Source organism: Carya illinoinensis, chromosome 1 (genome assembly GCF_018687715.1).
Source record: "Carya illinoinensis cultivar Pawnee chromosome 1, C.illinoinensisPawnee_v1, whole genome shotgun sequence".
Taxonomy (NCBI): Eukaryota; Viridiplantae; Streptophyta; class Magnoliopsida; order Fagales; family Juglandaceae; genus Carya; species Carya illinoinensis.
Genome location: NC_056752.1, coordinates 56,919,432 through 56,937,907, shown reverse-complemented (window position 1 = coordinate 56,937,907; position 18,476 = coordinate 56,919,432). Strand labels below are relative to the sequence as shown.

Here is an 18,476-nt window from a genome sequence, read left to right as displayed (position 1 = left end):
GATATGCTAAATCCGTAAGAAAATAGAAATTGATAAATTTATGAAAGGGAAATACTAAGATTATATTATATAAAAGTAAATTTTTAAATTGATATGATTTGATATTATACGTTAGATTGTAAAATTATTTTTTATATATATTAAATCTAATGAATTTTATAAAACTTACATCAGTTTATGGATTTATTTTATATAATATTTTTATATCTATATCAATTTTTTTATAAAATGATTATTTTGATATTTATTACGTATTTAATATAACTCAAAAGAAATTACGTGGACAACAATAAATACTCTAGGACTCATTATATATGTCTATTGCTCTCCCACCTAGACACTTAATTAAAATCAAGTTGAGACAAAAACTTCTGAGAAATCTTAACTCAAGGGACAGTACCATATTAACAGATAGAACGCTATGTAGGAAGCAATCGATGATTCATGTGGTTGAGTAAGTCAAAGATGTCTTCGGAATTGAATAACTAACAAAAGGGATATTCATTTAGTTCTGAAAATGTATAAAGGGATATTTGCATCGTTTTAAATTTGTATTGACAATAAACTTTAATCAGCTCAAAGGTTCAGACCAAATAGTTATCTAACCCGGCCTCAGGCCTAACAGAAATCTAATAAAAAAGTAAAAAGGGAATTGCAATCAACGCATGTAAACTGGTTCTCATAATTCAGCTTTTAGAATGATTTTATATCATGCACTATTGTATGTTTGATGTTTCTGATAAGATCTATTTCATAAATCACTGTTTTGTCGATATTGAACCAGCTCGGTCTTTGGGTACCTGTTAAATATCTCTGAAAATGATTGTCATGAAACCTTTAGTTTGGTAAATGTCAAGAAAAGAAAAGGAAATGATTCTATATCAATGACATCATATGAGGTGTAAATTGATCATGAACTGGGCAAACTTTGAAGTGCATAGGGGAAGATACATATAATGGAACCTCTTTAGGTTCTTTTATTTCTCAGAAGTGGCATCATTATACCACCAAAATCAAGGAGATGTTATATCAAATTAGATACGCACAGAGAAAAAATCAAAGCAGGCAAGCTAGGTCCATAGAAATGATGAAAAGTCATAACAAAATCTCAATATCCCACCGCTCTCTTGCCTACCGCAAGAACACCACCCTCCTCCTTTGCTGCAACTACTACTCTTTTCCTGCACTATCATAATAAATGAAGGGTTTGTCCCCCATTTGTCTGGCTTGATAGTGGGGATCTAATGCGTCATTATCAGCCGCTGCAGAAGCCCATATATTGTTCTTTAGGCATAGTGGGAAAAAGTACATTTATATATGGTATCAGTATCCATGAGTCTTTTCAATGGGGGCATCTACCATGCACCATCTGCCAAATCTATCATCATGGATTTCAAGACTTGGAATTTTTGACTTCTTACGTCTGTCTGTATATATAGTCCTCTACCATTTGGTAACTTTGTTTCCAATGGAGTATACTGTTGTTAAAAAAGTAGTCTTTCAATCACTGTTTTCTGTTGGGGTTTAGAAGTATTTGAGACAAGATTAGTGGAGTATTTGTTAAGGTTCATTTTTCTACGCTACTTCCATCTCACCAAATTTGTAATGAATAAGGGTCCTTAGTACTTACCTATACCCACAAAACCAAGACACGTAATCAGTGAATGGTTACAAGTAAGAAGAAAAAATGGTGCTTTAATTTTCTTCTTCGATCGGCCAGGATCGAAGAAATTGAATATGGCAATTCAATTAAACAGACTAAACTCGATAAGAGAGAGATTGTATTGACCCAAAGAAAATAAATGTATTGACCTTTTTAACTCTTTCAAAAATTTAGTAGAAATAAAGAAGGAAATTAAAGTCGGCTCTTTTCCCATTTCTGCACTCTACTCATAAAATCGACTTTCTCCTTTATATCCAGCTTTTCAGTTCATGTCCTCGTAGGTAAAGCTAAAGCATGATTATCCTTCATTCCTTCCTTGCGCGAGCAATAGACAGTTGCTCGCAATCACAAACTTTATCAAACCTAGTCGGTCAGACCGGTGAATTTATTATAGATGTTCAACTAGGACAGATGCATTGGTTAAACATTGATCATGCAGTGATCAAAGACTTGATACAGAGTAAGCAGGGTTGTCTACCACGTTACACGTACGTACCTTTTCTTTCCTCCTGGCTCATTTCTCCACTAATTACATTGTGGGGTACAAGAGAAGTGATGTACAAGGCATTCCGTTGAAAAGAATAATCCAAGCAAAAAAGTCTGCAGCAAATACGTTAGTGGATTCCTCCACCATCTGTATCTGTTAGAAACTTGGAATACTGCACACTAAACGGATACAACATGCGAATCTTCCTGATCATCTCTTAGTAATCGGCCTAAATATAGTCATTTTTATATATAATACGCACTTAATAAAGCTACTGAGCGAAGCATAATTAGAATGGGAAGATTGCATTATTATTATTATTATTATTATTTGGGTTCACTAGCTTTAGGGTCCGTAACTAGCCAGATCCTATGCACACGTGCCCAGACGATGAAAACACAACTCAAATATCACTAACCCACAGAAAGTAATGCCAATCCCTAAGCCACAGATGGAGAACAGAAATAAAATGTCGCCCAACATCTTTGTATTGAGTGGGAAACAAAAGTACTCAGGTTCGTCCAAGAAAGTTCTTTCCCGTACACAAGGCACAGAAACAATCCTATCACACCACCCCACTATCTGAAATTGTGGGAAAAATAAAGAAGTTAATTTATCGGATTAGATCGGCTCGCCTCAAAAAAGTTTGATTCATATATACCTGAAACATTTAAAAATTGATGTTTTAAATGTTCTTGGATATATCTCAAGGACTGATATCATACGTGAAAACTGCTCCACCAACACGGTCGGAGTCCTTCCCTTTTTCGATTAGGGTATATGTTATGGAGTGGTGCCCCACTATGTTTTACCAAGTTTTCAGCCCGGCCCACCATGCCATGCAATCCTGGATGAACTTGGGCCTTGGGAAGCGAAAGACTCGGGCTGGCGTGGGGGTGAGTGTAATAAATATAATGGGCTACAAAGTTCCTCGAGAATCTTTGCATCTGAAGAACAAGATTTCCTCATGCATGCCGCACCGTATGAGAAAGTCCGCGCGTCTTAGGCCTAAGATACAGATTCAAAACTCTCAAGGAACTTTATTAGCACTGCTGTAATCCTGACACTTGGCTACGAGAACCGTTTGATTAGATAATTCAGATGATGTGAGATATTTTAAATAATAATAAATAAAATATTATTATAATATAATTTTTAATATTAATTTTATATTAAAATTTAAAAAAATTAAATTATTTATTATATTTTATATAAAAATTTAAAAAAAATATAATTATAAGATGAAATAAAATTATTTAATTTTTAGTAATCAATCCGGAAAGGTAGCTAAACTTATCGTGGGAACCATATACCTGAGAATTGGAAGAGTTTCTTCCTGGTATCCTTGCTTTTATTTCAAAAGCTTAGATGCTAAGGTTTTAGTTTCCGGTGCCAAGTTGCTACCCGCCACCGAGTTACCAACCCAAATACCTTAAGCAAGATTGATAGATTTAACGTTCCATAATAAGATAAAATGAGATGATTTCAGATAAAAATTTTAAGTTGAATAAAATATTATTTTTTAATATTATTATTATTTTAAAATTTTAAAAAGTTAAATTAAAATTTTAAAAAGTTGAATTATTTATTATATTTTGTTTAGAAATTTAAAAAAATTATAATGATAAAATGAGATGAAACATACTCTGAATCCAAACAGCCCCTTAACATCTAAACTGCCATACATATACCATTATTAACATTTGCAGACAATTCTCCGAATGGAAAGAAGACAGTTTATTCATATGCGACTTTTTATCAAGAGTGTATTGCAGAGACAGAATCCTTAATAAAGGAGGCAATAGAAAAGGGACGCTCGCCTCTCAAGACAATATTGCAGAACTTCTTATCAATTTTACAGAGTCTCAAATACAATTCCAAGCCCAACCACTCACAATCCACAAACAAATACTGAAATATATCTGCTTCTCTAGACACTGCTACAAGCTTCTACAAGATACAGCCAAAAAATTGTAAAGTGGGAATGCCAAGTAAAGCTACACAATATGCGCTACTTGCTCCCACATGCATAACCTATTCCCGAGGAGTTAGCTGATGGACAGACAGGGAGAAGCCTGAATGCCCCAAGCAGCAAGAAGTCAAATTTTTGGATTTCACTAATTACGTTTATGCCACAAAGAAAATGAAGACCAAGAGGAAAAGTATCAAAATGGCGAATATCTTTATCATGAGCCACCTATTTGATGATATTTGGTTAAGATGCCTCAATAGAGCACCACGGGCACCTTCAACATTTGCCAATGACTCATCCATGTTGTCATCAATCCTGCTCATATCAACTAGGGAGATCAGATACTATATGATTTGTGAAAGCCAACTTGATATATGATAGCAAAATTGAAATCGTTCTACGGTTTCCATGGTTTTCATTTTAATACCTAGTCCATCTAAAGCTAGATATACAAAATAAAATTTCCAGATTGTAAGATGCAAAATGCAAGCATCGCCATATTGGAACAAAACGAGCAAACCTGATTGCAAGTTCCCCTTGCTGTGCAACCATTGTAGCCAAATGTGTAAAGATCCCACTGAGTTCCGAAATAGTGGATTCCACATTGTGAAGGGCAACTGCCCGACTTTGTGTGTAATTTTCCTGCCGTGGAACTACCTGCTGTAACATGGACATTTCCATCTGCTGGGATGGAGTGTTATCAACAGCTAACCTTCGTCTGGCTTGGCAAGGTAAAATTCAAGTTGTTATTCACTATCAGACAATCTTTTTTTTTTTTTTGACAAGTCACCATCAGAAAATCTAAAAACTTGTGAGAACACAAATCACCAAAGAAAGGTTAGCTGGGATGGACATTTCTTCCACACAGAACGTGTTCACCGCATATTCAAAAAGGCTAACCAAAAAAAAGTGTATCAATGTTGTTAGAGATATTAATCAAACCAAATCTTTGATTTGATTTTATCTCTAACAAATGTGTTCTGTGTCTGTATGTGTTAAAAAAAAAAAAAAAGGATTCAAACTTGATCACGAGGTAGGGTCACATGAAACACACCTCAGTTGGTTGCCAACTTGCACTCCATTTGCAGGCAATCTGGTTGGGGAGAGAGGGAGAAGAATCATTATCAGTAAGTGAACCATGAAGGCCTATCACTACTTGAAGTCCGTTAAATTTGTGTGACATCAATTAATATCTCATAAATGACTGAAATACCATATATAAGAAAACAATTACTTGAAGGCTTCTACACAGGTAGTTTGTGAATTGTGAAATACAGGACAATACAGGACTACTGTAAATAAACCTACTCTACAAGCTTCAACCTAAACCAAAATGCAACAACAAAAAGTACTTTACAGATGGTTCCATTGTGACTCCTTTCTAAATTGGATCCCGCCATCTCAACCACACAACAACTGATGTTCATGTGTACAAGCAATCAGAGGTTTAAAAGATTTTTTAATTTAGAGACTACCATGTACTGAATCTTTATGATGCCCCTAGCACGTAATTGGATTACTTTTTAACAAGGGCCCAGAGGAAACAATGTACCGAATCTGTAAACAATAGTAATGACCGCTTCAAAAGGTGCAAAAACACGAGGCCCAGTACTGGCTTAAGCTGTTATCACAGTTTCAAGTACCAGCCAACAAATATGTTCTTGTAAGCTACCCATACCATTTTTAAATAATAAATCTATAACAAAATGATCATCATATATAATTGCCCAGGGAATTTACTGAGAGGGTAAAGGAGTGGGCTGGGATAAGGCTAGAAAGTCAAGGGGAAAAAAAATATATATTTTTTATATCCGTGGGTGTCCGGGTTAGATTGCCCACACCTCGACTAATCCCATGGGGTCCTGAAATTAACGGCGAGATAAACCTCCAATGACCCTAAGGGAATTCGAACTTATGACCATTGAGGAGCAAACCAAAGTCTGACCAACTAAGCTACCCCTCAGGTTATGGGAAAAAAATAATATATGCTCACATGCTGTTTGGTATGTTACAAAATTATTTGGACAATCAACAATCGGAGTTCAACACAGCTAGATAACCAGTCTGCTTGAAACCAATAACATCTCGCCACTAATAAAAATAGAGGAGTATACTCGTAAAACTTATTAACAATTTAAAGCCCATTGAAGAATGCCATCATGTCCAATGTCTCATAAAAATAGTGCTTAGTGAGGTTACTATACCATCAACTTAAATAGGATATACTCACGCTGATGGTTGTGGACTCGCAGCTCCATTTGATGAACTGGACCAAGGGAGTGGTTCGGTCACAGTTTTCGAATTATGCTGAAAAGGGTTCTCCCTTAATGCATTCTTTGAAAACATTTGCTTCCTATTCTCATGAGCCTTAATATGCTGTGAGGAGAAAAAAATAGTTAGGAGTTACAAATGGATCAAATTTAAAAATTTAAAGTATTGCTTATTGAAACGAACCTCTGTTCTTGTGGTTAAAACATTTTGAAGCTGTTTTGTCGCCCCCATAAGTTTGCTCTTCAAATCATCACAAACAGCTGTGGAATGAACGACTCTGTCGTCGGAATAATTCCCGTCTGCCATTTCGATGTTTTGAATAGTCTGTAAATCTGAAAGAGCTACGTTCAGTGACGTTATATCATTCTTTATCAGAGCCGTTAATTCCTGTATTTCTACGATCGGATCGTCGAACATGGATGACCTTTTTGCCACTGCGTTTCAGTGCATATATATATATATATATATATATATTAACTCGGTGTGCTTCACCAAAATATGGTAGAGATTAAAAAAATGGGGGAGGGTAGGGACGGGCTTACGCTGGGCGAGTCTGGCGATCTTCTGAGAGGTCTCGTGGATCCCCAACCCGATTCGAGAAGCCTTCTTGTTGAATTCGGATCTAGAAGGGGTCGGTGCCGATGGTTCCGATGAAGATGGGTCGTTTTCTGATCGATTAACGATTGTGACTCCTCCGATCTTCTTCAGAGTTTGCGAAAGTGAATGGAACTCCGACGTCCGATCTCTGTAGGTGGACGACATTCCGTGATTATAAGGGAATCGAGGGGGGCTCGGATAGGAAACGTTGTCAGAGAGAGAATTGGGGATTTGGCGGGTGCTGTGCTGGGATCAGATCCGCGACCCTGACTTGGCTCTGAATATTTTCGCTTACGGAGAACTCGGATTTGGGCTTTTCCTAACTAACCTAACCGACATTAATCGGTAAAAATTTCACTTTTTTTTTTCATTCCGAAATAATGCTAGGTACAGTGTTTATATATATATACACTAGTTGGCACTCAACGTGCGAGGCACGTTTCTCTAGTTGGAAGGAAAAAAATATATTCATTAGATATAATATTACTAGACAATTATTAAAATTTTCTAAAATAAATATCAATGCTTGAATAAATAAAATGCATGAAAAGATAGTAATGATAGTAATAATTACTTTTTATTACTAAAGTATTAAGTCAAAGACAAATAAGTTAAAACTGATACAAATTTGAAGGAATTGAAATTACAGTTTTATTGAAATTACAGTTTTTTCCTAGCAGGAGCATATATGATGAAGATATTTTTTCCATCAATTGATCAAAATAGAGAACCTAAAAAGGACAAATCAACATGAAATATGTGCTATGCTGCAGCTGTCCTCCTCCATTTTTATCTGTTATTTTGCTTCCATTTGTAGGAGCAACGTGCAATATACGTTTATCTAGTTTAAAGAAATAATTATTTAAAAAAAAGTATATATTTCATAAAAAAAAATTGATTTCAATCAATAATCTAAAGCATATGAAAAAAAAGTGAAATCTACTAAATATTTAGGGTAATGGTAGTTAAGTATAGTATAATAATTATATGCTTGTATAGATTAAAAGATAAAAATATTAGTTCAAAATATGACATAGACTAACACATATTTATAACATCGATAGTTTTAGCAAAGTTTCATGTCATAAGTTTAATACAAGCCCAACAAAAACATTAGTTCAAAACATAACGTAGTCTAATACATGTGATAAGTTTAATACGAGTCCAACAAAAACATCAGTTCGAAATATGAGTCCTTTGATGTTTTTACTCTGATCTATCATTTTGTGTCATCCTGTACAGCATCAATTAAATGGAAGCTACCTTTTACATATGGTTTTTAATGATAAATCAGTTCCTTCAAACCCATGTTAACACCATGAATATAAAACTCTCAATTACCATGCATAAAAAACACTCAGATTTATCTAAAAATTATTTCCCATTATTCAAATTGCAGCGCCCAACAACACTAATTCAAAACCTTATGCTTTATTATAACCCTACTTGTTTGTATTGACCAACAGAGATCTCAAACCAAAGCCACCACCTTCAGTGCCAGCTTGAGTGTATGCAGTCACTCCTGGAGAGACAGACATTGATGCCCCAAGAACATATAGAGCAAATGCCATTCTTGGTATATTTCTAAGACCACTATATTGTTAAGTTTAGTTAAGATTGATTGGATATGCATGATTAACTGCATATTTATATGGATCATTGGATCATGACATACATTGAGACTCCAGAAGAGTTCATGAAAACTGCACATATTTGAAATATAAATCTGATTCAAAACCTTATACTTTATTATAGCCCTACCTGTCTGTATTGACCAACAAAGATCTCAAACCAAAGCCACGACCTCTAGTGCCGTATGCAGTCACTCCAGAAGAGCTCATGAAAACTGCACATATTTGAAATATAAATCTGAAACCCTTGCGGTTTCAAGGGTTTGATGAATGAAATTATTAGATCTGAAATATCATCTCTTAAATACAATTAGTATTTCAGATTCATATTACGGTTTTGTAAGAAAGTGTGCATTATTAAAGGAGAAATAAAATGGAACACATAGAAGATCTAACAGAAGATAGAAATACAAATATGAATATTTGTAAAGTATTATTTTATTATCTCGAAACAAAATTACAGAAATTTGAGACTCTTCGCCTAATTGTTTAAACGATCTTGCTCTTCAAAAATTTGCATGACCCTCCTATCTAAAGGAGTAGGCAATCGGAAAGAAGATTTAAACAAGAATTTTAAATATCTGTTCTCTTGCTTTAGTGCTTCTATCTTCATGTTAGACTCCAGAAGAAGCCGATGAAGGATAGAAATATTCTCGTTGAGTTTGTTAACCCCATCAGTCTTGGATTGTAGTCGCTAAGAAAATGCGACAATGGTTGATGAGTATCGAGTACCGAGACTCACAAGCTCGTAGATAATTTTATCATCTGACTTATTAGTCAGATCATTATTGTATTGCATTATAGCATCTACGGTAGAAGCAGAAACAATTAGTGAACGAGGTGCAGAATACCTTATATATTGGTTATGAGAAGATTGCTGAGCCATTGCAGAGCGAGAATGCATAAAGAGATTGCAGAGTAAGAATGCATTTTAAATTCAGAAAAGTGAAGAAAATGAGATGTGAAAGAAGATGAGCTGAATAATTTTTTTATAGAGAAAATTATGACAAAGCATCTCTCTATTGCTTCACAGCATCTCTCGTGAAGCATCTCTCTACAAGAGACAAGAGATGTAGCATCATAGTTCTACGGCGCTTGACAGCTACAGAAGAACGATGGACTATTATAGTTGCGGCGCCTGACAGTTACAGAAGAATGATATAGTATCATAGCTGCGGCACCTGACAGCTACAGAAGACCTGTAAAAATCCTACGGATCAGAGTTGTCTGGTCTAAAACAGAGGGCCACCGTTTTTGTTGAAAAAAAAAAACAGAGAGAGAGGTTAACGGCTTAATTTTGATAAATTGTTTACTGACTATGTTATTTAGAAGAACATTTAAAGTATATCGCTTATGCTTTTCTAAGGCAATCGAGAGTTTACCATTGAAACCGAAGATCTTAGACATGGGTATGGCTGAAAAAACTCTGAGAGGTCGAATCCGCACCGTTTTCCACCAGAAAACCCTTCGAAGAGAGCAAAAAAGAGAAATCCAAAGAAGACAACGGCCAAAATCTCTTTGTACAGAGCTTTAGGGCAGGAGTTCATGAGAGAAACCCACATGCAATGTATTTGTGCTGAGAAGTGAATTCTCTCACACCAAATGAAAACCAAGCATCCTTAAAGCGGTTTTTGGTTTTGTTTTTTAGTGAATTACGACTTGTTTGGATGCTCGACTAAATCTGTCTTCGACCCGTTACATCTCTAGATTAACTACTCTACTCGCAACACCATCAGCATGATATAACATCATATTTAATATATTATGCTACCCGTTCATTATATTTTCTTAAATTGTCTATCTTTATTTTTTAAAACCAACAAATAGAATAGAACTTACTTGTATTATTTTTCATTTTTTAATAGTACTATGTAATATCATCAATTTATCTTAATTATAAGTGTACTTATATGAACATAAAAAAATTGAATAATATTTTTTTAAATAAGATAGAAAAGAACATACCACAAAGTGAAGGACAAACAAAGGAAGAGTTTTGTTATATATAAATAAAATTACGTATTAATTTGCATATCAATAATTATTCTTTAATATTTAAAATTTAAATTAATATTATTTTTTATAAAATTTACTTTTTGACAGTTTCTCCTAGTCATGCATACCTAAAAATTTCTTCGACTATGTCCAGTTGGTGCGTTGTTGCCTTCGTATTCTTGCATATATATATATACTAGTTGAGGACTAACGTGCGATGCATGTTTGCTTCGTTGTATTGTTAACCTGTTTAGTTAAGTTACAAAAATTTGTCAGCAAAAATATTACAGTATACAGATATAAACAACAAAATGAGTTATGGATTTGTTTTTTGGTCTAGTTGTCATTCAAGCTCAGGTCCATATTGGACAGGATCGATGGAGATAACATTGAAGTTTTTGTGTCTCTGTTGGTTGAATATTTCTGGGTCTACAGCAAGTTGAATCATCCACTGATTTTCTGAAGCTTCTGATGCCATTTTTTGTATAAATGGTAAATGTTCCTGTGTAGTAAATATTTAGTGAGATTAGATAATTAATAAATGTAAAAATAATTTATATATAATTTTATTTGAAAATTTTGTTAAAAAGAATAAAGTTACATCTCCAGTATGATTCATGAAATCAATGGCTGAATGACCCAATGCTTTTTCTGCAAGTTCACCAAACATAACAGCTGCTAATTTTCCTGTCCCGTTGTCAACTTCAACATATGCTCGACAACTGTAAATAATAAAAGTATTATTTTTTGTTAGTATTGGTAAAATTAATATGTGAATAATTTTGAAATGATTTATTAATTATTGAAGTTAAAAAAATGTGTACCGTGGTTCAGCAACACTTTGATGTTTGCAGTGATAACAGAGAAAGCTTTCATTATGGTCATGCCCAGTTCCTTTGTTACAATTGATGCATGACATATAGAAGAAGATTTGGCGCAAATTTATGATATTTATCTTTGCCTTGATCCAGAATTTTGCTTTCTATATTATATTAAGAACAATATTTTATTTAATGAGAAGGAATATAAATATAAATATGATGTTAAGAAAAATAATTTACCTCCATTGGTTGCAAACTTTTTAGTAATGCAGCAACATCACAATTTTTTGTTATTTGTCGAATACCAACTGACGATAAAGATGTAGATGGGTATTTTAACGATTTTGCAATTATGACTTCAAGTCTTGAATCATTGATTGCAATCCTTAAAAAAAGAAAAAAATAAATTATAATTGGAACATTTTTAATAGATGTGTTAATAAAAAATAGTGTAATTAATATGAATTACCATCTTTGCAGTGGTTTTGCTTCAAGGATAAGAGGATTGATTGTAAATGCACTTGCTGGTCGAGATGAAAGAGATAGTCCTGTTTCATTAATATAAATAATTGTTAATTAAAAAATATAAGATTTAAAATAAGAATTAAGAACTTGAATTATTAGAATTACCATTGTAAGAACGAACTTTGAGCTTTGTTGCAAGTAGAATTGGTTTTGTTTCGATTATTTCAGAAATTTTTTTGCATTCATCTTGAACAAAACGATCCCACATAGGCAACGAGATAGGATTGAAGCTACGTGATATGAAAGGAGAAAATTAAAAAAAATTTATAAAATAATTTTAAAAAATTAAAAAGGGGGAAAAAAATTTACCTTTGATCTATAACATAGATCTCTTGAAGAGTAGCTGGTCCATTTGTTAATGTTATTTCTTTTGGAGGTTTGATGTGAAGAGCAACTGCTAAGAGATTTGATTAAAATTATTGAAATTATTAGTTGTTTAGGAAAAAAAAAGAATTAAAAAATGATAATAATTTACCTATTTCTGCAATTGAATCCTTATAAGCATCCAACTCGTTAATGGGAATGAGGTTGTACTTTGGTATTTCTACTTGTTGTTCATTTTCTGGTATCTCTTCGATGATTGTTTTTGCATTTATAATCCATTGGTATTGATGCGACTCAGTTTGATATTTAGAATCCAGTAGCTTGACATATGCGTTTATAATATAATAGGATTGAAACATCTGTAGATAGTCTTCTCTTGAATCAATATCATTTCCAAATATTGTTGCTTGCAGACGATTTCCCTATATTATATAAGAAAGTATAGGTTGTTAGTTTTTATAATAAGTAAGGAATTTGTTTTTAAAAAAAAGTAAAAAAATTTTACAAGTAAATGTAATTACATAGAATGTGTAAGATATGTTATATAAAGTATATATATATATATAGGTATATTTGTAGAATAAATTGTAAGTAAAGAAAAAAATATTGTACCTGTTCAACTACCAACATTAGATTTTGGTATTTTACTGATGAGTGTTGCCCAATTCGTTTGGGGGATTTTTCAACCACAAGCATTTTGATTTTCCAGTCCCTTGTCTTTGGAGTAATATCTTTAATTGATGTATAAGTAATCCGCATTTTGAAAACTGATAAGACAAAAAGAAATGAAGTCAATATATATAAGGAAAGAAATGGAATTAATTAAACTGTAAAATAAAAACTAACAGAAAACTTATATGTATTAATTAGTTAACAAGAATAAATTAATAGAATATTGGAAATATAAAAAAAAAAATTTGTAGGAAATTTCTAATTTATTTATAGCAGTTAAAATTAAATATAAAAAAATAAAATTTGTTACCTGTGTAACATCAATCAGAGGAGGCCAATGTTAATAAGTCTGTGTAGACAATATTTTTTGTGCAGTTTTTTTCTGGCTCATCAGTTGAGATTGGTCGTATCAAAATCTTGATTGCAGAAATAGTCTTAGCTCTTGATAAAGCTACATATAATTGTCCATGTGAGAAAACTAGATGTGGCAAGTATATCCCAACAAAATCTAATGTTTGTCCTTGTGACTTGTTTATACTCATTGCAAAACTTAGTTTAACAGGGAATTGAGTTCGTTTGAATGGGAAACCACTGTTTTCATCAGGATTTGGTAAAAATGGAATTCTTGAAATAAAAACCTTTTTGCCACTGTGATGACCAACTGCAATTTCTGCATGAATAACGTTACGATCAAAATTACGACAGATTAGTCGTGTTCCATTGCATAGTCCTTCTGAAGGATTGATGTTTCTCAATAACATGATTGGACAGTTTTGTTTCGACAATAATTCATGTGGAGGAAGTCCATTCGGTGTTAAAGTGTGTAAGAAATCTTCCATGACTGCTTGTTCAGATGCGTCGATTGATTCATCAAAACTGTAATATTGTTTTAACTCTCCAGGAAATCTTTGAATCAACAAAGTGTTTATTTCATCAACATAACTGTTTTTTGGTGTCAATATAGCTCGATTCATCATGCTTGAAATATTTGCTGAATAATCAGAAATATTATGAAAAATAGTATCCACCAAATGATCCAAAGAAGCAGCATCATTTTCATATGGAATTAACATGACTGCAGGAATTCTGACGTGTTCATTAATTGTGGTTGGTGGTAACCCATTCCCTAAATCCAATATGTATTTTGAAAATTCTGGATCTAATCTTGCACGCATATTTTCAGTCAAACGATTTTTTGTCAATTTTGGCCATAAGTAGGAAGAAACTAAGCTAGCATCAATCTGTTGTTGTCTTGTTCCTTTTGGGACCACAGGTAGAATCTGACGAAAATCTCCACCAAATACAATAACTTTTCCACCAAAAGATAATTTTGAATCATTAATGTCCTTTAGCATTTTATCCAATGCTTCTATAGATTCTTTTCTTGACATAGGAGCTTCATCCCATATGATCAACTTTACTTTTTGTAGTAATCTTGCAAGTCCACTTTGTTTGCTGACACTACATGTGAGATTTTTGTTGGTATCTAGTGGAATTTTGAATCGTGAATGTGCAGTTCGACCTCCAAGTAAGATTGATGCAGCTATTCCAGATGAAGCAATTGCAAGAGCAATTAATTGCTTTGTTCTTATTGTAGCAAGGAGTGCTTTGTATAAAAATATTTTTCCTGTTCCACCAGGACCATCAATAAAGAATATGGCAGCTTCATTTGACAAAAATTTTTGTAAGATAGAATTATAAGCATTTTGTTGTTCGCAATTAAGCAGTGTTGATGCATGAAGATCTTCTTCTGGAATTGGAACAGCTAATTCATCATCAATTTCTCTAAACAAAAACTCATCTTGATCAAAATCAATGTTTTGGTCGATGAGATGGAACGAATTGATGTTTCTACCCATTGATTCAAATATTGTGGAGATGGAGCGTAAAGTTTCAGTTCTAACAGTTGATGAAGAACTTTCAACTAATTGAAAATCAGCAGACATATCTTGTTCAAAGCGCTCCCAAAGATCTCTTGGATTTGTAGGATTACAGTAAACCAAAATTGTTGCAAATAGTCTTCTTAAACTGAAAGGCATTTGGTAAAGAAAGGCTTCATATAAGCATTCTTCTAAACTGTCATCTCTCTGTAATAAACCATACATAGTTGCAGCTTCACGAAATGTGGGGGCCAAGATACCATTTACAGTTTTGAGATGATCAAATGATAAAGGACCTCTTATATGATTTAATAACATCCGCAGATAATACCTTTCTCCTTCAAAAGGATTTGCTGTAACAATTCGACCTATCACAACTTGTTTTTTCCGAATAATCCACATTTTGTATTGTTGGCTCCAAACATAAAATTCAGGAAATTCTTTATACAACAATTTTCTGGCATTATGATCAACTTGATTTGTTGCGAAAAATTCAGTTAGCATTGATTTTGCTGAAAAGTCAGAGTTCATCACATTTGTTAAGTTTTCATGTGCACGGAAAGTAACCTGGTGTTGATTTTCAAGATGTAAATGTAAGCTATAGACTGCTGGATGAACCTCATTGATAATAAACCCAAATATTCTCCACACAGCCTCTGGTGGAGCAATCCATCTAGCTGATTGAAATCGCTCAATTTCATCAATCTGTTGAGTGCTTTGTTCAGAAACCATATTAAAGGCAACACGATCATGACCTTTATAAATGTATTTGTAGAGATACTTGACAGCTTTTATTGTAGAACATATCTCAACATTAATATGGCAGTCAAACATTGCAAGTAAATAAGGGTTATATGGAACAACCCAACGATTATCTAAATCATGTCCTCTGATTTTGGCTGTTCTTCCATTGTTGCAGCGTTTATATATTGGGAAGCAATCATTTCCAACAACAGTGTTTGAGACAAACTGTTTTGGGTAATTATTTTTGCAACAACTATTTTTTTTCATGCATACATTTGTTGGATTTAGAACTTCACACGGGCCATGCATCATATGCTTAACAACAGCTGTATAGAGATGTAAGTTGTTGTCTTTGTCAGGTAATTCAGCAGATACGATCTCATCAAAAGATTCTGGTGCATATAATTTCCAATCTTGACGCAATATAATTAGGAAATGGGCATATGGAAGTCCTCTTTTTTGGTGCTCAATAACATATACATATGCTGAGATTTTTCCAAATATTTCTCGTTTGAATAGTTGATACTTCAGATCCTCTAATTTTGCTCTAAAGATTCGAGCAATTAAGTCAGGTCGATTTTGGGTTTCCTCATGTGGTAACAATTGAGTTGAGATCTCTTTCCAGTTTGGATTGCATGTCATTGTCAAAAAAATATCTGGTTTGCCATATCGTTGAACTAAAGTCATTGCTTCTAAATATCTTTTTTGCATATCTCTTGGCCCTCCAATAAAAGATGAAGGCAAAATTATACGTTTGCCAATTCTTGAAGCGCTTGTTTCTCCAAGATTAATGCTATCAACAATGCCTTGATATAATTCAGATCGAATATGTTGTTGATTGCAACGAAAATAATCTAACCTTGAAGTCTCTATCTTGACATACATGTCAACAACAAATTGTTGAAGAAGTCGGCCAGAAATTAGAAGAATAGATTTCAGATTTTCTCTTATTTGTAACTTGTAACAGTAATATTCACGGCAAGAAATAATGGGATCTTTTCTCTTTTTCTTTAAAACTACAAAAGTAATAAAAAATTATTTAGAAAAATACATACCAAATATATTAATAATAAGTTGTATAAAAAAGATAGCATAGAAAATTTAACCTTGTTGTTCTCTTCTGAGTAATTCTTCTGCTGATGTTGATTGATGAGGATCAATTAATTGAGTTGTGCAATTATTGGTAGATACAGATGCAGTTCTTTTGTTAATTCTTTGTATGCTTTGGTGTCATCCAATATCTCCGAGAGGAAACAGTAAAGTATATTGAAGCGGATCATAGCATCCAAAATAATATTGAACTAAATGACTCCCGCCAATATGGTTAAATATGAAAATATCACGAGGTGTTAAATGTTCTGAATCATCATTTTCAACCCAAATAGCTGCAACTTCTGATGATGTTGGGGCATTAAACACTCGTTGATCTAAACCAGGATCTGATTTTATACAGATTTTTTGATATTCCAAATTTGGTAAATCACCAATAGATCGAAAAAATGTTGAATATGGATTTACACGAAGGAGATCCATAAGTTGGGCAATAATAGAAGGATCCATTCTGATTGAGTCAACAATGCGATTCTCAAATTCATGTTCAATGTCATAGAAATATAGCTGCAAATTAGAAGGTTGACCATATGAAGGAATCAAATCAGGGAGATAGTGATAAATTTGACCTTGAGCTCGAAATGTATATATTCCTCTGTTTCTTCGACATAAATTTCTGTCAAATTTAACTCCAAAATATGTGAAAGCAAATTTGTTGTTGTACGTTCGAACATATGTTTGAAATTGTGTAGATTCAACAGTATTTGAAACAAACAAATTATAGAGTTGATCTAGAACATCATTTGTAACCAAAGAGATTGATCCGTCAGCACAGCAGAAACTGTTTGTTTCATGAAAGAATCTTTTCGCTTTGCAATGCTTACAATGTGGCACATTTGGTAAATAATTTGCTTCAACTGGAATATTTTGTAATATTTGTCTATGTACAACATTATAACGACGTAATGTACCTATTGAGTTGGGGTAAAGGAAAAACAAATATAAGAAATTTCATTAGAAATAATTAAATAATTTTTTTTGAATCAATATTTTAAATATAAATAAGAATAAAATATAATGTTATTAAATAATTGATTTTATTTTTAGTTCTTACCCAAAGTATGTGTTCGCAGATTTTTTTGAGGACTTGATTGTGATTGATCAACAGGAAGAGCCTATTTTAGACAAAAAAATAATTATTGAAAGAGAGTAAATAAATAAAATATATGATGAAAAAAAACAAAAGTTACTAAACCTGATGAACCATAAGTTGTTCAGAAAGTTGACTTGTCTCTGTTGGTGTATTTGTTGATTTTCCTCTCGATAAATTTACAGAAGAACTTGAGCCAGTAGAAGAACTGTATGAAATATTTAATTGTGTAGATTCTTCTGAATTTTTACCAAGGATATGAACATCTGGACATATGCTACGCTCTTCTGAGGAGGTCATTCCAAGAATGTTAAAATTACGGCGAGAAATTCTGGACCTCTTTCCATGACATTGTTGAATATTAGAGTGTTTAATATTGCTAATAGGTTGGAGATGATCATCTGATGTATCATCGATTGATGTAATCATTTGATTAATATCAGATGACATTGAATCTTGAAAATCAATCATACTTCTTTTTTAAACTTGTTTCTGAGCATGTCTTTTTGTTGTTCTTTGTTGCAATTGATCTTTTTTGTTTTGTAGAAGATCTTTAGATGACATTTTTTTTGTTGATTGTTTTTGAAGCCGAATTTTATTTAATTATTTCCTGAAGTAAAGATTTTGGAATTAAATAATAAAATTTTATCATTCAATATGTTAATAAAGTAAATTATAAGTTCAAAATTTTAAA

General features: G+C 32.9%; 3 protein-coding genes across 4 annotated transcripts; all 3 read right to left on the bottom strand.

Annotated features, from left to right (window-relative positions):
• Positions 1 to 3,973: 3,973 nt before the first annotated feature.
• Positions 3,974 to 7,362, bottom strand: LOC122291928 (syntaxin-31). Of its 2 annotated transcripts, none has more exons than XM_043099987.1 (6): positions 6,936 to 7,362; positions 6,577 to 6,827; positions 6,353 to 6,498; positions 5,177 to 5,215; positions 4,643 to 4,840; positions 3,974 to 4,437 (listed from the first exon to the last, which is right to left on the bottom strand). In XM_043099987.1, the coding sequence occupies exons 1-6, from the start codon at positions 7,153 to 7,155 to the stop codon at positions 4,278 to 4,280; spliced, it is 1,014 nt and encodes a 337-aa protein (XP_042955921.1). In that variant the 5' UTR covers positions 7,156 to 7,362; the 3' UTR covers positions 3,974 to 4,277. The 2 variants fall into 2 exon arrangements, with proteins under 2 accessions (XP_042955921.1, XP_042955929.1); XM_043099995.1 differs by having other exon boundaries at positions 6,577 to 6,725.
• Positions 7,363 to 10,959: 3,597 nt separating this feature from the next.
• LOC122301322 (replication protein A 70 kDa DNA-binding subunit B-like) lies at positions 10,960 to 13,045 on the bottom strand. The gene is made up of 7 exons (XM_043112589.1): positions 12,899 to 13,045; positions 12,438 to 12,708; positions 12,272 to 12,356; positions 12,068 to 12,192; positions 11,907 to 11,985; positions 11,218 to 11,338; positions 10,960 to 11,118 (listed from the first exon to the last, which is right to left on the bottom strand). Exons 1-7 carry the CDS (start codon positions 13,043 to 13,045, stop codon positions 10,960 to 10,962), a joined length of 987 nt encoding a protein of 328 aa, XP_042968523.1.
• A 233-nt stretch (positions 13,046 to 13,278) lies between these two features.
• LOC122301318 lies at positions 13,279 to 16,269 on the bottom strand. The gene has a single exon (XM_043112573.1). It carries the CDS (start codon positions 16,267 to 16,269, stop codon positions 13,279 to 13,281), a length of 2,991 nt encoding a protein of 996 aa, XP_042968507.1.
• Between the last annotated feature and the right edge of the window lie 2,207 nt (positions 16,270 to 18,476).